We start from the raw sequence: 13,357 nt of genomic DNA on the forward strand, positions 1-13,357 counted from the left end.
TCCAGGTTCTAAGGACTCCATTTCTAGAACTCACACTGTGCTGACCACTCTCTGTTCTAATCAGGTGACATGCTGAAGCCAACGACTGCCTTCTCACTTGTTCAAGGCATTCATACTCTGCGCAGCCTGGGATGGGCAGAGCCTAGGAGTGAAAAGCACAGATGGCATGTTGGTAGCATCAACATTTCTCCAGCAACAAAATTGGGAAATCAAAATGTCAAACAACACATAAAAACTAGACACCTCAAGCATGTAATCGTATATTTATTTCTCTTTTTAAAGAACACTCCTTAATGTAATTCAATATACAAACTTGGTTTCACAGAATTATAATCCACTATATAGCACAAAGATAACCCAGATTGTGTGTGTGTGTGTGTGTGTGTGTGTGCGCACACACGTGTTTGTGTGTGCCCACGTATTGTACCCCTTCCCTTCCTTCCACTCTTCGGAACCTACAAACAAAGGCTCTGCCCATCGTCAACGCTAACCAAAGCCCATTCTGAATGTTATATACAAAAGACAGCATCCTCCCACAAGTTCTTTCCCCTGGTAAGCTTCTTTTCCATTCCCCCTGAGATAGCCAGGGGTCTGACACTCTTCCCTTCTGCAGTAGGGTCAAGTGGCTTCCCCCAGAGCTGATGTCAACCCTGTTACCGTGCAGACTGGCTGACGGGAAAGGCTGGGGAGCAGGTCCCCACGCCCTTCCCCGCTTCCACACCCACCTCTCAGTCCAAGCGCGACCCCTCCGTAGTAGCCTTAGTTCCAGTCACCATCTCGTGCAGCAAGAACCAAGGAGATTGTTAAGCCCAGGTCTTCTCCACGGGCAGCGCACAGCACTGCCTGCCAAGCCACCGGGCCGGCCGATAACCAAGCTCAACACAGTCCCGTGTGCTTTGTCACTTTAATTTTTAAAGACACCCTAGCATAGGTCTGTGGCAACCTAGTGTCCAACTGAGTTACATAAAATTGTACCAGTGATGCACTTGTACATATTTACATGGGGCGGAATGTTTTCCCATATTTTTAGTTGAGTATATAGATCAACATGTTCACATAAGACCAAATACTTTTAATATTATTTATAACTGATTTATAAAGCTTTGAAAAAACTCACAATAGCACATTGTTTACTTTAATGCTTTACGGTACTATCAGTTTAAAATCACAATCAGCACTTAAGTTATAGTCAATCCAGCAAACAAGAGACAAAAAAATTTACAAGAGTTAAGAACTGACTGATACATCCTTTATCTTTTTTTTTTTAACTAATGCATAAGTGCAGAATAAGATACTCTAGTTTAAATATCTTGTTTACAATATACATTTTTTGTTCTAGTTACGCAACAGTAAACCCCATGCTTCACATAGAAAAGCAATCCACAACATTAAGAAAAAATGTACAATTTATGAAACAAAGTAAATAAATATTAGTATTACAGAATCAGAGCTGTACATAAAAGCTGTTCAGTTTTAATCATATAAAAATATGTTTTAGTGCAACCTCACATATATATTGATGCTGTTTTGCTTTACATCATTTAGATCCAAGTGTCCAAAAAAGGAAAGAAATTACATTTATTACAAAGCAGATACACAAATTCTAAAATATGTACAAATTACTGCTAAAAAATGCTTATAAGAATATAAGCAAAGTAAAGAAAAGGCACAAACATCTGTACAATTTTAAAAGTACCAGACCCAATAGGTTAATTTCAAATTTTGTTTTGGTCAGGCTCATGATGACTTGTTAATTTACCTAATTCTTTTGATATAACAAAAGTATATATAATAGCAAACTACCAGTAACTTAGGACAGGCATGCTATAAACTTGATTACCTCTATTTCTAGAAAAACGAAAACAAAAACAAATGGGAAAATGTGGAAATGAAAGTCTCCATGCATCTTAGATCAATGTAGTTGACTCTTTTCTGAAGCCGGTTCCTTGCCTGCCTCTGTGCTTGAAGGTAATTCCTTGCTCTCTTGAAAGCCTGACTGTTGGTCATCCAGACAACTCTTGCTGTAAAACGTGGAGTGGGCGAATGCAGTCTGGGATGTACCAAAATTGTCCTTTTCGCCATCATGCAAGTCAGGGTGGGAAGCTGAGGTACAGGGCTGACCTGGCTCAGGTCCACTAAAGTGTCTAATGCTAGCCTGTGCACTTTCCAAGGGTTTCTGATGAGGCGCCTGCCCCCGAGCTGACTGATCTGCCCCAAGCAGAGCGGCCTCTTCTGTGGCAATCCGGAGGGAGGCGATGGCTTTTGTGCAAGTCTGTATGTTTTCCTCCTGTTCCCGCTCTGTGGCATTCAGGCTGTCTTCTGAAGTGCTCTGTTTCATCAGGAGCCGCGGAGAGGAGGGCGTGCTAGGTGGACCAGATGACTGGGGAGCGTAAGGCGACCGCTTCCCGTGCTGCTTCGAGACTGCGTAGGGATCCTTGGCGAAGGAGTCCCCTGAGGCTCCCCTCTTCTCCTCGGAGCCCTCCATTGGCAGAGGCAATGTGGGTGGAGGGTGTAAACCGGAAAGGGCCGGCGGTATGGAGTGAACCATTTGGATCCCACCAACTGGCACCATGGGGATAGGAGCTCGCACTTGTTGCTGAGAGTGGAGTGGAAGATGACTGAAGACATAGTCATTAGGACCCTCAGGGAAAAGGCTGGAGCCTGGATGTTCATAAGCACCTTCTTGGTCTCCATAGAGACTGAAGTAAGGAACCTGAGGTAATCCTCTTCTTAAATTCTGCATCGGGGAAACAGAGAGACAACACTTAGGACCCAGCATGCCTCACGTTTAGGTCAAGCTGTTTCATTCATTCACTCACTCACTCACTCATTCCTTTAAAACACGTGAAGACTCCCTAATCTTTCTATCACTCTTTGATTTCTCAAGACAAAAGAGGTTTGCTCCGCAGTCTTTTAGGATTCTTGAATGAAGCAGGTAGGTCTGTGAAAGTTGCTTTTGTTGTTAAACAGGAATGTGATAAAACCTGCAGTGTGTTTTCCACTAGGTACAGAGACACGGTCCAGCTCTGGTGTTTTTTTTTTTTTGTAAGACAGAATGAAAAGAAAATAATGGATAATTACCAGAAAAACTTTACTGAGCCAAAAAACACTAATAACAAGTTTTTAAATCCAAAAGAAAGTTAAACGATTACCATCTGTTTATATACTGGACAGATTTTTAATATTTTTCTTAAGTGTTGATGAATATAAATGGAGTGACAAGCTTGAAAATTAGCTCTCTTTTTTTTCTTTTTTAGTCTTTTACAGAACAGATGACAAAATGGTGGTGATACACAAACTGGTCCCTCCAATGTGCAAGACACTGCTCTAAAGAAATAGATTTCTGCTCAGGAGGCATCGAGGCAGAAGATCAGCACCAGCATCTCCATCAAACCATAATTCAAGGCCAGATTTTGTATGAAAACTATGCATCAAAGTAGTTAATGTTAAGTATTTCAAATAGTTATAATTTATAATAGACTATGTGGCTGGGAACCAGAAATAACTGTATTTTAATTTTTCTGTGTTATTATTTCCACTTAAAAATCTTCTTGGCAATTAATAAATTAGGACATTTAAGGTTTTGGGCCAGAAATCCAGATTTCATGGTCCCAGTCCTGAAAACGGAGAACCCATTTTGTATAATTGTTTCTATAGCAAAACCTACCCTAACTGTGAGATTATCAGGTTTAAATGAGATGACAAAGCTTCAATTAATTGAGATTCATCCTTTTAATGCATGCATGGTTAGTCACTCAGTCATGTCTGACTCTTTGTGACCCCATGGACTGTACCCCGCTAGGCTCCTCTGTTCATGGGATTCTCTAAGCAAGAATACTAGAGTGGGTTGCCATTTCCTTCTCCAGAGGATCTTCCCAACCCAGGTATTGAACCTGTGTCTCCTGCATTGCAGGCAGATTCTTTACCACTGTGCCATCATTCTAAGAATGTTTCAGGTCAAAAATGCAAGATGTGCTCTATACCATTAATGATTCATCCAGTTCTAATTAGATTGTGAGACCAGGTTAGGAATGATAAATTATCCATCATTTCTGCTACTCTGTACCATTCTTGGCCCTTACCCTGTTCTAGGCTTCACCTTATTCAAGCCAAAAACAAATGACTTGTGCTGAAAGTGCAGGAGAAATCATGTAAACATCAATCCTCATAAGCTAAGGACCTCATAAGCTAGGTAAGGGGAGAATTCTGTGGTATGAGAAAGAAATCATTAAATACGACTAAAAAAATCCCTCTTGCATTTATCTGCTCTGGTTTAAAAAAGGCATGTTTACTTCATCCAACACTAGGTAAGGTGGAAGATCATAATGCCTACAATAACCACCTGTGAATGTAACCAAATCAGTCTTCTTTGGATCACAACGATCACAGATGTAAAGTTTGAAATAAAACATAGTTTGGCTCTTTTTCCATCTTGCCTCTGGTTGCTATTCTGTGATGTCCACGGTATATACCTAATCAGAATGGGGGTTTGTGAGGCAGCCAAAGACAGAGCTGTCCTATTTCATAAGATCTCTGACTCAAGTCCAACAAAGCGAGTGATGAAGTGTCCTCTAAAAATAGGATGTATTCAATCTGTTCAAAAGCCAATAGAATTTTGTGTTAAGAATACAAGTGTTATATTCAGACTTTTACTGACCAGACATTAAATGATTACAACCACAGAAGCAAGTGTACAATTCCTATCATGTAACCACTTCCATGGCTCCGGATACTGCCAAGCCTTTCACATACTCTTTGTCCTCAGACTCACCCCTTCTTCACCTTCCAAATAACTCTCCAAAAGATTTTTCTACTCAAATTTTTACTTCATTTGCAACCTTATCTTGTTTTACAATTTGAGCCTTACCATTTTAATATGAATAAACTCCCATCTTACTTAAAAATCTTGACACAGAAATATGAATAATGAATGCCTGTGTGGGTTGTGCTAAGTGTATGCATATGTGTGTGTATATCTATCTGTATCCTATGTACCAAATATTTACCCCAACTCATCTTTTCAACAGTGTCAGTAGATCCTCTGGAAGCAAAGGATAAGAAGGAGGTAGAGGTACAGGAGTTCCGGCTGGGGTTGGTGATGGGGGAGCAGGGATATAAGGTATGTGGCGCTAACAGGGAGAGGAAGCAGGGGGTCAGCTGGAACTGATCCAGGCTCAGCCACTGATAGAGGCTGCAGGGGAGAACGTGGCCTTGGCTTGAAAACGGAGGTCTATCCTGAAGGTTCGAACATCAGGAGGCTGTTAGCTCACTACATTCCTTACAGCTGAATGGTAAGTTCCTTCAAGGACAGAAGTCTACTTGGCCCACCTCCCTGGCTGCCACAAACAGATGAAAAAACTGCCCAAGAGGTTAAGTGACTTGCCCAAGACCACACAGAGAGCAAGGGCTGGAACCAAGTCATGGCGCTTGTTCTAGACAGTGTCCACGGACGCTCTGCACTGAGGACCAGGACGCACTTTCTTTGTCTCCTCGCTATTTATCTACCAAAACTTTAAAAGTGGAAAAGGAACAATTCTTGTTTAAAAAGGATGAGGCCAGAAACCATACAATTTTTCCACCATCATCACTGAGCCACATATGATTAAACCCTCAAAAAATATTTACTGAACGAATGAATAAAAGACTTTCTCTCTTCCTCTTCCTTCCTTTCTTCCTTCTGTCCTTCTTCCCTCCCTCCTTTCTTCCCTCTCTTTATTTCTTCTTTGCTTTTCTCTTTATCTATCCATCCATCTACCTATCTACCTACCTACCTAGCATCTATTTTAAAATGAAAATTAACCAAAGGACACTAGAGCAGAAATAGAAGGGTTCTAGAATCTCAGTGACTGCATATCATCTCCTCCAAACTTGCTCCCTGGAACCTACCACTACAGGCTGAAGCAGATAACGAGTGTGCCATGCTTGGCTACCAGGTCCTTTCAATGCCAGAGTAACTGCCCTGTGAGCGCTTGGTCAATGTTAAACCACAGGTATTGCTAACAGAATTTCTATCAAAAATAATTATCTTTAGGGTTATTCCAATTTAATACGTTCATACATAAGACGGCTGGATAGCATCATCTGCTCAATGAACATGAGAGTCCGAGCAAACTCTGGGAGATAGTGAAGGACAGGGAAACCTGGCATGCTGCAATCCATGGGGTCACAGAGAGCTGGACACGACTTAGTGACTGAAGAAGAACAACATACATTCTTCAGAGAGAGGGAAGCACTCATCTACTACAGCAGTCAGGAGAAGTACTCCTTAAAGGATCACTGATTCTTTTTCACAATGAGAATCTTGTCCATACATCATAGAAAGACAAAAATTCTCTGCTGCCCCTCAAAAACAGAGTGCTAAAGCATCAAATGGGAAGCATCAGAGACCAAGCGTCCCTGCTTAAGGAAGGATTCCAAGGGCTATTCTTTCCTATCACATGAGCAAAGTAGCATGTTAAGAACTGTCTACAGAGAATTAAACTGGGTAATAGAGCAAAAGCTCAACACTTGGGCTTCATAAATGGTAAAGTTCAACAATTTTGTTAAATATCCAGGTGAACTGGTATGAAAAAAAAATACAAATTCAATCACTAATAAAACCAATCTCTTTTCAAAAACAACTTTCTGGGCAGAGATCCAAAAATTAGATGAAGTCTTTAAGTCCACTTCTTTGCTTCCTTTGCCCAAAGTGACTGTGAGTTGCTATTATTTTTTAATAACAATACTGTGTTGGCACCAAAGCATTATTTTTTATGCCTACAGATGACTGGATATACTCCAACATCTCCCAAATATCAGAGTTTTGACCCACTAGGCCAATTAGAATGGGGGAGCCTCAGCTCACACACTCCACAGCACCATTGGGTCTAACCAGAGATCAAACTGGCAATATCCATTCGATCATAGAAAAAACAAGGGAATTCCAGAAAAACATCTACTTCTGCTTCATTGACTATGCTAAAGCCTTGACCGTGTGGATGGCAACAAACTGTGGACAATTCTTCAAGAGATGGGAGTACCAGGCCACCTTACCTGCCTCCTGAGAAATCTGTATGCAGATTAAGAAGCAACAGTTAGAACCGGACATGGAACAATGGACTTGTTTAAGTTGGGAAAAGAGTACATCAAGGCTGTAATTATTACTCTGCTTATTTAACGTATATGCAGAGTACATCATGTGAAATGCCAGGCTGGATGAATCACAGGCTGGAATCAAGATTGCCAGGAGAAATATCACCAGTCTCAAATATGCACATGACACCACCTTAATGACAGAAAGCAAAGAGGAACTAAAGAGCCTCTTGATGAAGGTGAAAGAGGAGAGTGAAAAAGCTGGCTTAATACTCAACATTAAGAAAACTAAGGTCATGGCATCCAGTCCCATCACTTCATGGCAAATAGATGGGGAAAAAATGGCAACAGTGACAGACTTTATTTTTGTGGGCTCCAAAATCACCGTGGATGGTGACTGCAGTTATGAAATTAAAAGACGCTTGCTCCTTGGAAGAAAAGCCATGACAAACCTAGACAGATTACTAAAAAGCAGGGACATCACTTTGTCAACAAAGGTTCATCTAGTCAAATCTATGGTTTCTCAAGTAGTCATGTACAGATGTGAGAGGTGAACCATATAGAAGGCTGAGCACCAAAGAACTGATGCTTTTGAACTGTGGTGCCCGAGAAGACTCTTGAGAGTCCCTTGGACTGCAAGGAGATCAAAGCAGTCAATGAAATCAACCCTGAATATTCACTGGAGGGACTGATACTGAAGCCAAAGCTCCAATCCTTTGGCCACCTGTTGCAAAGAGCTGACTCATTGGAAAAGACCCTGATGCTGGGAACAGCTAAGGGCAGGAGGAGAAGGGGATGACAGAGAATGACATGGCATCATCAACTCAATGGACATGAGTCTGAGCAAACTCTGGAGATAGTGAAGGACAGGGAAGCCTGGTGTGCTGCAATCCATGGGGTCACAAAGAGTCAGACACGACTTAGTGACTGAACAACAAATACCAGAAAAAGCATTTTCCACCCCAGATGTGGTATTCTGGTATGAAAGTGACTTCTCACTCTATCCTTCAATAGCATGAACTTCAGAAGAGCCCTCCTTACTACTTGGTACCACTAAGACTCAAAAACCTGAGGAAATGCCCCTCTTTTTCTTAGCTGGCTAATTTATTAGCTCAGCAGCGAAGTTATGTCTTGATTGCTATGCATGTTTCTACAGTCATTGTACCCTGAGGCTATGCTGGTGGCAGCCTTGTAAAGAGGGGCTTGGGGCTGGGGAGTAGAATGCAGCAGGGAGTTTTCCTAAAGCTCAAAATGTGAATCTAAGCATCTAATTCAGGATGGTGAAAAGAAGATGAGAGAGGGGAAGCTGATCACTAGGGCCGTGATAAGACGGCAGAGCTGACAGCTGGTAGTCTTCCTTGGCTGTGAAGGGCAGTGACGACCCACATGATGGAAATCCAGAGCAAAGAGAGAATGGCCACGAATAGAGCCCAGGAAACAAAAAGCACATTTAAAGTAGCCAAACTCCAAAGGTATCCTTCCTCTGTCTACGCTAGGTATGCTAGGTGCCTGCTTCTTTCGTTTTTTTTTTTTTTTCACACAAGTTGAAAAAGACATCAAGATCTATCATGTTGGTGAAGTGAGGCAGGGCTGATCCTCTTCTATGGATGTGCATTAAGCCCTACTGCCCACATTTCATTCATGATTGCTACTGTTGTTATCTTAATCTATAATGAGGGCGTCCACAGAAATCTCCTCTGATGCTTTCTCCCTTACCTCTTCCGACTGCCCACTTTGTGAGCTCACAATATCACTGAACAAGGGCTCTTGGTAACAGGAGGTGGTGGGACCAGCAAGAAAAGCAGGCATGTTCATGCCTTTCATTTATACCACAGGGTTCACTCTCCCCTTTCCTGGTCCCTTACTGGTTTCACACATCCACTCACTATCAGCAAAGTAATTAGTTTATTTAAAATTTTTTTTTGATTGAAAGTCAATGCTAATGCCTGAATCAGAATTTTCACCTGGTAGAGAGTTAGATAAATGATACCTAAATATCCCTCAGACTGTCTGTCTAGGCAGTCATGTCATTCCAAAGACTTTTTACCTTTTCCACTCATGCCAAGGTTTTAACTCCTGCCTATATATAATGAGTTAAGCTTAGAAAGCATTCGGAAAGATCTCACCTGTCATTACCAGATTGAAATGCTCTTCTCTGATGCAATACTACACTTGGGGTAACGCCATAGCCATGTGATTGACAATAGCATGTGATAAAAATGCCTTCCTGCTATTTTCAGTAACCAAGTTCACTCCTCCCCATGAGAGATACCCATGTCATAGTAAATTTCACACCAGTGTGTCATCAAGAGGCTCCAATGAGCTTGGGCTTATATATTAGAAAGAGAAAACTAAGGATACTTACAGGAGGCCCCAATACAATTGGCTCTGCTTGCAAATACTGCCCCATGGACAACGGTGGGTTGTGGTATAAAGCCCTTCTGGGAGATGGTGCTCTTATGGTGGTCATGTATCTTCTCTCTCTCCTGGGAGAGAGGTCCCTCCTGGCCATGATTTCTTTCCCAGGTGACACTGGCCTCCTTGGGGACAGATGCCTTCTTGGCGAAACATCTCTCTGTGACATCTCTCTTCTCAAGGCAGCTTCCTTTCTTGGTGAAAGATGTCGCATGGGTGACAGATCTCTCCTAGGTGACAAATGTCTTCTGGGTGACAAATCCCCTTTGGGTATCAGACACCTCTTTGGTGAATTATCTCGACAGGGTGAAGAATCATATCCTGGAGAGGAATGGCGGCTGGAGGGTGAGAAGTCCCGTGGGGAGGAGCCCGGCTCTGAAGACAGCATGCAGTCTTCATCCATACAACTGGGGATGTCTAACCTGTCTTTGTCTGGTTCTGAGTCTGTACTTTTGCTCTGGAATAACCTCTGGTATTCTGTCATCTGAGTATCTTCACATGAGTCACTTGGTGTCATCAGCTGAGTAACCTGAATACTTGGCAACGTAACCAAATAGCTGATCAATGAAGAATGCCCCAGGGAGCTATCGGAAGGAACCCCGTGGGGCACAGCGCCAACATTCACCGGCAAGGAGGAGAATCTAGGAGGCTGGGGACTGGTGCTTCTTGATCTTGTTTTTGGTGTCAAATCTCCTTGGTCATCAAAGTCTTCATCATCTTCGTCGTCATCGTCATTATCATCTCCATCTTCACCATCCGATTCTTCAGCATCTGAGAACTGATGATCAGTTGAAATGCTGGACATGCTGTGCTTCTCACTTGCCTTGTGCAAATCTTCCATTGTTTCTGAAGCAATTGAACAAAGAGAGTGAACATCAAGATTCAAACAAGAAGGTTAGAAGCTCATTCAGATGCCATCTCTTTGCAAAAGCTTTCCTCAATCCTCTAGCCCCTAGAGGTGGTCATCTCTGAACTCCTATAACATGAGCACTTACCTCTGTGACACTGGTTGGTTCTTATCTTTTTATGTAGCTATCTGGTTTCATTCCCACCTACAATATGGCCTCCAGAGTAGGAACTTTTAGCTCAGGCATCACACCACTCATAGAAAACCCTCAATAAGTAGATACATAATGTTGTTAATGATGATATTAGAGGAAAAAGAAAAGCAAGAACCTGTCTCTACAAGTCAGGAAGTCCAGCTGATTCCCAGATTTTCTACTGAGGTTACTGGTGGACATTTTTTTTCTACTAGATTTCCTCTTGATCAAAAAAATAAGACATTAAAATGCTTTGCAAATTTCCCAAAAAGTATCATCATAAGATTTAAATCACCATTATAACTTAAATGCAATTAGATTTCCTTTATGGTTCTGTTCTAATAATGATAAAATTATTTTCACAGTAAGGCATTTCTACTTCTTCAGCCAAAACTGAAATGCATTTCTTTTCATTAAGTCTCAAGCAATTCAATGCGTCAGACTTCTCTTCTCTGTTTAGTATTTAGTAAAATGAAACGTGATCAGTTTTTTTTTTTAATACCTATATTTATTTTACCACCTTGGCCGCAAAGCTCCAGCATGCACAGTAAAGAGGTCAGTCAACTCAAGTGTGAATACCTGCTTCCTCGGTTTCGGTGTCATCGACTGATGTCATTGAGACTCCCAACTCCAGGCATTTCTTCATGTGTGCTTTAGATTTCATATGCTTCGTTAGGTTTCCTAGAAAATACAGCCAAAAAAAAAAAAAAAAGAGCAATTAATTGGTTACCAAAATGTGATGACTGCTCCAAAATTCAGTGTGAAATGAACTAACTTGAGATAACACAAATTTGTTCCCACCCCCTGCTCCTTGCCTCAAACTTAAGAGGAACAATTTGGCTTCTGAAGATATGAACCCCCTGACAGCTTCAGCCCATTCTCAGGCTGTCTTTGTTCTAGACCTGTGGAAGTCTAGGCTCATATTATTTCAAGTGTAGACTCAAGTATGACTGAGAATCCCAGGCTTTTCTGGCTGAGAGAGGACCTAATACCTTTGGCCCAATTGGGTCTGCCTTCTTGGGCTCCACATCAAGAGGGTGACGCAAGCTGGGTCACACATCTCTGAGCAATTTCAGAATAAACTATTGTAATCAACATAGTCCCTGGACCCCAGACCTTCTGTCATCAATCAGATACAGATTAAACTGGCAGGATGCTCACGTGTCAGAAGAAAAAATTAACGCAAACTGATGTTGGGGCCAATCCTGTAAATAAATTCAAAGATCCAAACAAATATTTAGCTAACTACTTATTGGGAACATTAATCTTAGTATTTAGCTTCTATCTATCTGACATATATCAACAGAGTTTATGACAGCAACTTCTAAAGTTCCAGAGCAGCAAAATTCCTTTCTTATTTACCTTGAAACTCCCACTGTTCTAAGAACAAAGAATGTATTATGATGGTGATACAGCTTCCCAGGTTGCTAGTGATAAAGAACATGCCTGCCAATGCAGGAGCCATAACAGACTCGGGTTTGATCCCTGAGTGGGAAAGATCCCCTGGAGTAGGAAATGGCAACCCACACCAATATTTCTGCCTGGAAGATCCCATGAACAGAGGAGCCTGGTGGGCTACAGTCCATTGGGTTTGGCTACAGTCCAAACACGACTGAAGCGACACAGCACAAGCCCAAACTCTTGCATCTTCCATACACAGATACTTATATATGCTGCTGCTGCTAAGTCGCTTCAGTCATGTCCCACTCTGTGCGACCCCATGGATGGAAGCCCACCGGGCTACCCTGTCCCTGGGATTCTCCAGGCAAGAACACTGGAGTGGGTTGCCATTTCCTTCTCCAATGCACGAAAGTGAAAAGTGAAAGGGAAGTTGCTCAGTCGTGTCCGAGTCTTAGCGACCCCATGGACTACAGCCTACCAGGCTCCTCCATCCATGGGATTTTCCAAGCAAGAGTACTGGAGTCGGGTGCCATTGCCTTCTCCGATAGTTATATATAACTGTCCCTTATGTATAGTATAAATGGTATAGTATAATGCCCTCTGTATCTGTAGGTTCAGAGTTCATAGATAAGGAGGGCTGATTGTATAATTATACATGTACCTAATTACGTATGTATGTGTGTTTCTATGTGTGCATGCTCAGTCGCTAAATTGTGTTCAACTCTTTGCAACCCCATGAATTGCAGCCCTTCAAGCTCCTCTGTCCACGAGATTTCCCAGGCAAAAATACTGGAGTGGGTTGCCATGTTCTCCTCCAGGGGATCTTCCCAAACCAGGGATTGAACCCAGGTCTTCCACATTGCAGGGGAATTCTTTACAATCTGAGCCACCAGGGAAGCCCCCAAAATACTGGAGTGTGTAGCCTATCCCCTCTCCAGGGGAACTTCCTGACCCAGGAATCAAACTGGGGTCTCCTGCATTACAGGCAGATTCTTTACCAGCTGAGCTACACGGAAAGCCCATTCCACATCATATATATAACTAATCAAAAGAAATTCAGGAACTAATTCAGCTATAAGGGCCCTGTTATCTTTGTTCTTTGACACTGCTTTAGTCACAGAGCAGCAAATGCTTTAAGAGTAGGCTCACTGAATCCAGGCAGAAACTCCAGCCTGCTAAAATAGTTTGTTCTTCTTGCAGGAGTTTTTGGCTTACTATTAATGTAATACATGAGCCACAACTCTAAACTGGGGCATGGTTGTTTATTATTTTGTTTATATTACTTTATTTTTTAATTAGGGGAAGTGAAGTCACTTAGTTGTGTCTGACTCTTTGCGACCCTATGGACTGTAGCCCCCCAGGCTCCTCTGTCCATGGGTTTTTCCAGGCAAGAATACTGGAGTGGGTCGCCATTTCCTTCTCCAGGGAAT

The 13,357-nt window shown here is 42.1% G+C and overlaps 1 protein-coding gene across 22 annotated transcripts in view; it reads right to left on the bottom strand.

The window, feature by feature from the left end:
- Positions 1-246: 246 nt before the first annotated feature.
- HIVEP2 (HIVEP zinc finger 2) overlaps positions 247-13,357 on the bottom strand; it is a 220,818-nt gene continuing 207,707 nt past the window's right edge. For all 22 annotated transcript variants that reach the window (XM_070796274.1, XM_070796281.1, XM_070796285.1 and 19 more), the window contains 3 exons: positions 11,106-11,207; positions 9,437-10,332; positions 247-2,737 (listed from right to left, as the gene is read on the bottom strand). In XM_070796274.1, coding sequence (XP_070652375.1) covers positions 1,913-2,737; positions 9,437-10,332; positions 11,106-11,207 — 1,823 coding nt within the window. In that variant the 3' untranslated portion in view covers positions 247-1,912. The remainder of the gene's footprint in view (positions 2,738-9,436; positions 10,333-11,105; positions 11,208-13,357) is intronic.

Source organism: Bos indicus, chromosome 9 (genome assembly GCF_029378745.1).
Source record: "Bos indicus isolate NIAB-ARS_2022 breed Sahiwal x Tharparkar chromosome 9, NIAB-ARS_B.indTharparkar_mat_pri_1.0, whole genome shotgun sequence".
Taxonomy (NCBI): Eukaryota; Metazoa; Chordata; class Mammalia; order Artiodactyla; family Bovidae; genus Bos; species Bos indicus.